Below are 9,007 nucleotides of genomic sequence, written 5' to 3' on the forward strand. Positions count from 1 at the left end.
AGCATAATCAACATGAACGCGCTGATAGGGGCGAGAAGTGGGCAACCAGGAGTGGGATGTGGTTGCACTGGGATCATTGCTCACTTCCATGCAGGATTCACAACTCTTGGAGACATTTTCAATGTCCTTGACCAGGCCACCACATAAAGGATCTGGCCACTGACTTCATTTTTGAAGTACCTAGATGCCCCTCATGAAGTTCCTGCAGCAACTTACCTCTAAGACACTGTGGTACCACCACTCGAGTACCCCACATGACCACTCCACACATCACAGACAGTTCGTCCCTGCGAGCAAAGTACGATGACAGATCAGCATCTGCTGGGCATAGTTTCTGGGGCCAGCCACTCTGCACCAGACCAAGCACTTTACCGAGCAAAACATCTCTATTGGTAGCCCTAGCCACTTGCAAAGACTTAACTGGAAGACCAAGGTCAGATACCTTGAAAATAAATGCCTGTGATTCTCCCTCAAAACTTCCACCAACCGTTGGACCAGGGTAGCGGGAGAGGAAATCAGCTTTGTTTTCAACACCGCGGTGCTACTCCAAATCATAATTGTAAGCAGAGCTTTAGGGCCCATCGCTGTGTGCGCTCAGCTGTCATAACCGGCAGGCCCTGTTTTGGAGAAAATATCCTGCTCAAAGCCTGATTGTCAGTTACCAGAGTAAATTTACGACCGTAAAGATAGTGCTTCAACTTGTCTATCCCAAAAATGATGGCAAGACCCTCACGCTCTATCTGAGGATACAGAGCTTCAGCAGAAGTCAACTTCCGCGAGGCAAACAGAACCGGACGATCTTCCCCATCAACAGTGTGCGAGAGTACAGCTGCAACCCCAACTCTAGATGCGTCGCAGGTTAATTTAACCGGCAAGTTTGGGTCATAGTGAACCAATAGCTTGCTTTCTTTCAACAGGCATTTTGATGCCTCAAAAGCATCATTTTCCTCCTTGGACCAATGAAATTTTGTGCTAGCCCTAAGCAGTGCATTTAAAGGTGCCACAGTACCCGCGAGGTCTGGGAGATAACGGCGATAGAAGTTTAGAAGCCCTAGGTAAGATCTCACCTTAGCTTTGTCAGTCGGAGCTTCAGTGTTCAATATGGTGTCCAGCTTGGACGGGATTGGCCTTGTACCCTCAGCATTAATGCAGTGACCTAAGTAATTCACTTCGACTTTAGGAAAGAACATTTAGACTTCTTGAGTTTTAGACCATACTCCGCTATACGCTGGAACACAAGCTCCAACCTCTGATTATGCTCTTCAATAGTACGCCCAGCCACAAGTATGTCATTGTAGTATATATGAATACCTTGTATACCACTAAGCACACGTTCAACCGCTCGTTGCCACAAGGACGGTGCAGTCTTAATGCCGTATGGTAGTCTCGTATATCGATACAACCCTCTATGAGTAACTAGGGTCACCAGATCTTGAGAACTCTTGTCTATGACCATTTGATTGTATGCTTGTGTGAAGTCTAGGTTTGAGAAGTATTGGTTACCCGCCAAATCACAAAGCATGTCCTCCATGTTTATTTGAGGTGGTGCTACCTCCTTGAGCAAAGGGTTCACAGTCGATTTGAAATCCCCGCACGGTCTAATTGAACCATCCGGCTTAGGAACAAACAACAGGCTAGTAGCCCAATCACTACTCTCAACTGGTTCCAAAACACCCTCACTAACCAAACGATCAAGCTCCTTATCTACTGCAGGTTGTAGCGCAATGGGCACTCTATAAGGCGTAGAACGTTTGGGAACGGCACCCTCAACCAACTCAAGAGTAGCCGGTGCACTTTTCAGCACGCCTTGACCCTTAAAGATATCAGAGTACTTCGTAAGAAGTTCGTGCAGGCCACTTACCGGTGAACTTACCAGTTTGATCGATTGCCAGTCAATGGGTAACTCCTTAAGCCAATCCCTTCCCAACAGCGTGAAGCGGGACGCCCTCAGCTCATGCAACCACAGCTGTCTAGCCCGGCCAAAATGCTTGACAGACACCAAGAATTTTCCCTCACTCATCACCATATCTCCAGTGAAACTACAGAATTGCATACCAGATGGAGTAAGCTTAGCATTAGCAAAATGTTTTTGGTACACATCATAAGGGATCAAAGAAACAGTTGCACCAGTGTCAATTTCCATGACAAGATCGACACCGTTCACAGATACAGTAACACAATAAGGATTAGAATTCTGAGAATTTGCTGCTCTTTGGGTTTGTGCAAGTGAAACATTGTCAAAATCAGATCACATTTGCTCAGCTTTGATATGGTCAGCAGCATGAGCAGCATTAGCTTAAGTTGTATTGGCTTTAGCTCGTTTCCTGGTGCACATAGGCTTAATATGGCCGAGTCGACCACAGTTGTGGCAAGTAGCATCTCGAAACCTGCATTGGTCAGCTGAATGATTGGATTTTCCACATCTCCAACATTTTGAAGTAAGATACTTAGCTTTGGTTGCTGGTAGTCCCAGGCCAGGGGCTGAATTTTGGGGGACCTGGAACCTCTGAGCAGCTGGACCTTTCCTGCCAGACTGAGTTGCTTTGATTTCTGTCGTAGGGTTGTTGGACTGCTGAGCCATTGCGCTTGACTGGTAGTCATCCATCTGTGAGGCCAAAGTGACTGCCGCATCCCATGTCAAAGTTGGCCCCTCTCTGATTAGGGCTTGACGAATAGCGTCAGACCTCACCCCTGCCACAAGCCTATTTCGCAACTTCTGCTTCAGTTGGTCAGATGGGCCAAAGTTACAGTGCGTTGAGAGCCTCTTCAACGCCAAAACAAACTCCGGGATTGACTCAGTAGCAGACTGTGTGCGAGTGTCGAAAACATAGGCCTCGGCTACCTCGTTTCTACGACCATAATGTCCATCAAGCAAAGTCACACACTGGGCATACGACTGATCATCAAGACGATCAGGTGAACAAAGGTTGATCAGTAGCTGTACCGCCTCACCGCCCAGTACAGCAATCAAAGACGCCTTCTTCTTATCAGCCGTCGTAATATCGTTTATAACCATCCAAGAGGTAAGCCTCGTTTTATAGGTAGACCAGTCCTCAACATCGGGTCTAAATTCTTGCAAATTTCCAACAGGCATCGCTGTAGTAGTTACAGAGTCCGATAAACACAACCTCGTCGCCAATCTGTTATAACTTGGATCAGATTGCTTGGATTAAGTGAGACTCTTTATTAAACGTATTAGGCCATATTGGCTACATAAACACGACTGACGTAAAAGCGGCCCTAATGCCGTAAACAGGAAGCACATGAAAAGGTCAAGGACCAATGAGCATTAGCATGTGAGTATATAACAGTTTACAGATAAATGTAACAATGGTTGATCCAGTAGAGCCAGCAGAAGCACCTCAACAACCAGTTGTAGTACAAAATACTGTAAATAATGCTAGACCTATTCCGAGAGTAGATCCACCTGCCGAGCTAGTATTGAATGTTGATCGTGAATCAAACTTTAAAACATTCAAGAGCAGATGGAATGCTTTTAGGGTGTTAACTAGGTTAAATGAAGAAACTGATGAGTATCAACAAGCTTTGTTGATATACACAGCCGGCTCAGAAGCAGCTAGTGTTATCGAATCTTCTGCTTTGTATGTCACAGATCAAAGCTGTGAAGCAATTCTGAAGATTTTAGAGCAATTTTGTGTAGGTGAATGCAACATTATACATGAGAGATTCAACACTAGAACACAATTACCTGGAGACTTGATTCATGTTATGCCGAGTTGAGAGCACTTGCAGGTAAATGTAGCTTTACGTACCTGGCTGCAGAACTTGCTCTGGAGACACCCCTGGGTGGAATGCTTCGTGATAGCGTAGTAATGGGCATTCGAGATGATACCATGAGGAAGAAATTAATATCTATGGGTAATACTCTTACTTTAGAGCTGACAGTTAGGTTGTGTCGAAGCCAAGAGGTCACACCAAATGCTATGAGAACAATGGGGGCAAGTAATTGTTCACCTTTTGTTGATGCGATGAAAGCTACACCAAGACGATATGAGCCTAATAAGACAACTTCCACCACCTTTAAAAAAGCTACACAGAGCTCCCCAATCGATAGAGTATGCAGTAGATGTAGCAGAGAACCGCACTCACTGTCACAATGTCCAGCTAGAGCTGTAGAGTGCAGAAATTGCAAAAAGATTGGTCACTATGCTAGAAAATGCAGGTCTAGGCAGGTACAGGAAGTGAAATCAGAGAGAGAGAGATGTCGCCGAGAGTGAGGACGAATTCCTGTTTACTGGTGAACTCACTATTGGAGAGGTGGATTGTTGGAATGCACGGGTTGGGATAAATAGACATGAAACATTGTTCAAACATACATTAACGTTGATTTGTTTGTTTGTTTGTATTTTCATCAAAGAATCAAAAAAACAATAGAAAAATCAATCTATATTTAATGATGAGGGCCCACGTGCACAATAGCGTAGCTAGTCGAGGTGCAGAGCCCGGGTAAACAGTCAACAAAAACAAAAGTTCATTTACTGCAAAAAAATCTATGTCAGATAGTCAAAGAGCCATTGTTTCAGAGTAGTTCGAAAAACAGTGTGATTTCCAGTCCGCCTTAATCCGACCGGCAGTCCGTTTCAGGCAGCCGCCAGCTGGTAAGCACAACGCCTGTGGCCAACAACGGAGGTCGAAGGTGGCAAGGGAAAAGAGAATTGAGAGTTTCTGGTATCATAAGGTGGATCTGGCTTAGATTTAATATAGCTTTTAAATTCAGAATGAGCCAGTGTGCAAATACGTAAAAGATATAATTCATGAACAGGTAGAATATTTGCTTTTTTGTAAAGATCAGAAGTATGATAGGTGGGGGGTTTATTAAAAATTATTTTCAATGGTCGATTTTGAATTACCAAAATTTTATTTAGGTGACTCCGTGGTGCATTTCCCCAAGCCTCAATACAATAGATAATTTTCCAGTTGATCAGACTGTTGTAAAGCAAAATCAAAACATTTTTAGGTAATAATCCTGATGCTATATAAATCAGACCCAAGCTTTGTCTAAGTTTTGAACGGAGGCTGTCAATATGGTCTTTCCAGCTTAGTGAGCTATCAATGATAATTCCAAGAAATTGAACGTTGTCTGAGTAATTCAGTTGTCTGTCATTTAAATAAACCACTCCGTTTAATTGAAATTTGTTTTGGGGATTTTTAATTATCATATAATTAGTTTTATCTACGTTTAACGTCAGTTTATTAGCAAAACACCAAAATTTTAACTTCTCTAGGTTCAGGTTGATTTGATACTGATTTAGCTGTATGCATGATATTACTTGCTGAACTGCAGGTAATATCATGCATACAGTGCTATATTCTGCCTCTCTGCATAAAACTCACCAGTCTTATGCGTGTATCTAATAGCCTTCCAAAGTTACCATGAATGTGCTTTATTGCTTTCATAGCTCTGCTACTACGACAGCACACACTACATGATGTTCTACGGCTACAAGACAATCCTGAAGAGCATTGACTCATCTGATATGTCTTTCATTGATCTTGGAAAAACATATGAGTTCCTGTCACCAGTACCTTCTGAACCTCACGTTTTTTTTGTTGCTGACTGCTCGCTGAACTCCTGTCACTTCTTGAAGATTATAATAGATCCGGCATCCCATGAACTAACTGTCATCGAATCAATTACTGCAGGTAAACCTAATAACAAGAGTAGACAATTTCTTTCAACTCTGTAAATAGCAAATGCTGTTCTATTACTCTGTATATACCTTTAAACCCTGTTCCATCTTGCTTTTTGTTTAGTAGGTTGTGTTTTTATTACTGTCACATCAAAATTTGTGGAGTTGAATTATGTGAATCAGTTTTGGAGACAATTTTAATTTCAGTTCAAATTGTAGAACACACTTGTTCTCCTGTTGGTGTAAACTAATTATTGGAAGGTTCAATCTTACCTGTTACTTTAAATCTAAACTTTTCTTGCCAAAATAATTAGATTTAAGTTATATCTCTAATTAATAAAAGTATTGATGTAAACTCATCGTACTGGATGAGTTGGAATCTTGTTTTAGATTTAGCAAGATTACTTATTGTTTCTGAATTTGATACACAATTTGTATAACTGTTGTTTTAACCAGGAGTGCTCTACCAGAATGACAATTGTTAGTTTTAAAAACAACCTTTCGAAAAAATTGTTTCCATATAGCTTTACGAAGCTTTTATCTAAATGATTTGATTAAGTTGTTGAACCCTTTTGCTGACCAGTGGTCCATGATGTGCAGTGCTAACTCGTCAAACATGCTTGTCACATATTCTGGCCTAAGTTTTATTGTTATTAGAGACAAAAAATATTTCTCTTGTTTTTTGACTGCTTGTATTCAAAGCTTTTTATGGTTCAGTCACACCTTCTGTGTCGGTCACACCTTGCGTCAGGTCAGGTCTTGTACCCGCTATCGCATATATATAAAGACCAATCTAACCTGCATCATGGCAACTGGCAACACCAGCTCTAAGTCCGTGAGTGGCAAGAAGGTGTGCTGTAGCCACACCGGAAGGCTGGGGGAATAGATAAACATATTCTCTGGCTAGCAGCTGTAGCAGACAAAAGATGTCAGTATGTCTGCACCTGCTCCTACCTGCTAGATTACATCTCTCTGTAGTGCCGAGAGAGGAGCTCTAGTGATGCAAAAGCCAGTGTTTTTTATACCTTTTTCATGCAGTTTTATGAAAATAGCAGAAATTAGTCACACCTTCTGTACTATGGTGGGTTTGGGCTAAAGGACATGCAAAGTATATGGTTAACAGTGCTCCCGGCACTAGCCTAAGAAAAGATTTATGCTGCAAGTTATCAGTGCTAGTTTAACATAATATTTCTAAACAATAAAGGAATCAAAAATAACTTTGTAGATGCTTGAGACTTTGAGTCTTGAACAAAAATTCGCTAGGCTGAATCACTTGAGGTCCCAATTATTAAAAATTTTAAATCGTTGATAGCTTAATATTGCCTTGAGCTGATTTGACTTTTTCAAATTGATGATTTCCCTTAATGCTCTACACAGAAGAATTCAAAGTTTGTTTTAGAGAACTCTTTCAACTTTTCAACTCTTTTTTTAAAAATCTTGGATATCCTCCTATTGAGCGGTGCTCTTCAGCTGTTATGTTAAACATAGTTTGAACAGTATTAAAAGATTCACGTTAATATGAATTCAAGTAAAAGCGCCATACAAGTAAAGAAACAGTTTTTAAAAAATGCTAAGACCAATTTGAGAATTCTTTTTTATCTTTGAAATTATTTTTGCCATGTATTTAATAAAATAACAGAAGTGGTTTAATGTTTTTAGAATTGAATGTTGACTTGGGAGATCTGTGGAGTATAGTCTGTCATAAATCCTCCAGTCTGTTTCTGACTGCTCAGTCCTCCCCACACGTGTTTCACCTCTGGCATTTAAAACTTGAAACAAACGAATTTCGACGGGTACATCTTTGTGATGGTTCATCTGGCTGCCAGGCGGAATACCCCTTCCACCCAAGTATAGATATCGTTGGCGATTGGTTTTATATGATGTTCGGTAATCTTATTTATATAGTCGGTAAGTAACTGTCTTTTAATTTTTTTGTTACTTCGAGTCATACCAACACTTTGTTGAATTATTACAGTTTGCTATTCAGCTCATATACCGTACAGGATGAATTTATTCGCGGAGTTATATTTCGCGAAAATTGTCTTTCCATGCATATTCGCGGATGAATTTATTCGCGGCTGAAAACTGCCACTCTCTAGGAAAAGTTAACTCTATTACGTCTAGCAATAGAGTTAACATTACGCATGCGCGGCTGCGCGCATTGCGCGTTCCGTTTTCTATTTAGCTTACAACTACGGGTGGATCGTACTAAGCTATTAATTCTTTGTTGCGTTCAGAAGTTTTACGAATATTCACAGATTTGGAGGCCTTTGATGAACCAACAATTTGTGGTAAGTAATGAGTTTTTCACATTTACTAAATTAGTTGAATCTTACTTTGGTTCTTCGGTAAAACGCAATATTCATGTTTTCCATCCCTACCAATTCATTATTTGTTTTAGTGTGAGAGAGAGATTTTTCATCATTCACGGAAGAACAATGATTGCAAGGGTGGTGTATGTCATTTTTAGAAGATCACGAATCATTCAGGGAAGTCTGGAAATTCAGATAGAAGTGACTGCAGCTACTTACGAGGAGAATATAGCCGATTTAAAAAAAAGAGCAAAAACGCCTTTACGAGCACAAATCTTTGGCCAGCCGGCAGAACTTCGCAATAGTAAGCTACGAGGAGAGTTCTGATGATAACTTCCTTACCAGCCATGTAGTAGCAAGAAAATCGCCTTTAACATCTACCCAAGACAGTAACAGCGATGTAGAGCTGCTATTACCAAAATAACTAGTCAGAGAGCGCCATTACACGCTAGTATTCACTTATCAAGAGTATCAGTTTAATTTTTTTGCTCTAGACAACCGCAATATAGACTAAACTGTTTATATTTACTCCATTCATCGTTTGTAAAATTTTATTTGTACACTCAAGTTTGTAATAAATTATAATATATCTATACATGAAATAAAATATATAATTTAATCATGTTTGCTGCAGCGATATCAAGAACTTGTTGTCAATGAAGGGGTCTAGGTTGACTGGTTGCTTCTCTGCCAATATTCCTGTCTTGATGAATATCACTACTTGTCTCTAGTTTTCGTAATCGGAGTAGGTTGTTTTATTCTCAATCTGCAGTAAACACAAAAAAGAAAAAAATCTTAACAAGTGTCAAAGAAGTACAAAAACAATAGCTGAAGTATTTAATGAAAGCGATCAGTTTTAAACAAAAGAATTAACTAATGCAGTTAATAATGGAAAAACGTATCTGCACAGCACATCAAATACATACCATAATGTCCAGATCAGAATCATGATCGTCCTCAACTTCGGTATTCGAGATTGATGGAGTTGATTTCAATGTATAACGACTAGGAGAGCTTTTTTGCGATGATGAAGCCATGCCGAAC

At 40.5% G+C, this 9,007-nt stretch overlaps 1 protein-coding gene across 1 annotated transcript; it reads right to left on the reverse strand.

The window, feature by feature from the left end:
* Positions 1–2,296: 2,296 nt before the first annotated feature.
* Positions 2,297–3,094, reverse strand: LOC137406694 (uncharacterized). The gene has a single exon (XM_068093307.1). The coding sequence runs from the start codon at positions 3,092–3,094 to the stop codon at positions 2,297–2,299; it is 798 nt and encodes a 265-aa protein (XP_067949408.1).
* Between the last annotated feature and the right edge of the window lie 5,913 nt (positions 3,095–9,007).

The sequence above is a fragment of the Watersipora subatra genome, chromosome 10 (genome assembly GCF_963576615.1).
Source record: "Watersipora subatra chromosome 10, tzWatSuba1.1, whole genome shotgun sequence".
In the NCBI taxonomy this organism is placed as follows: Eukaryota; Metazoa; Bryozoa; class Gymnolaemata; order Cheilostomatida; family Watersiporidae; genus Watersipora; species Watersipora subatra.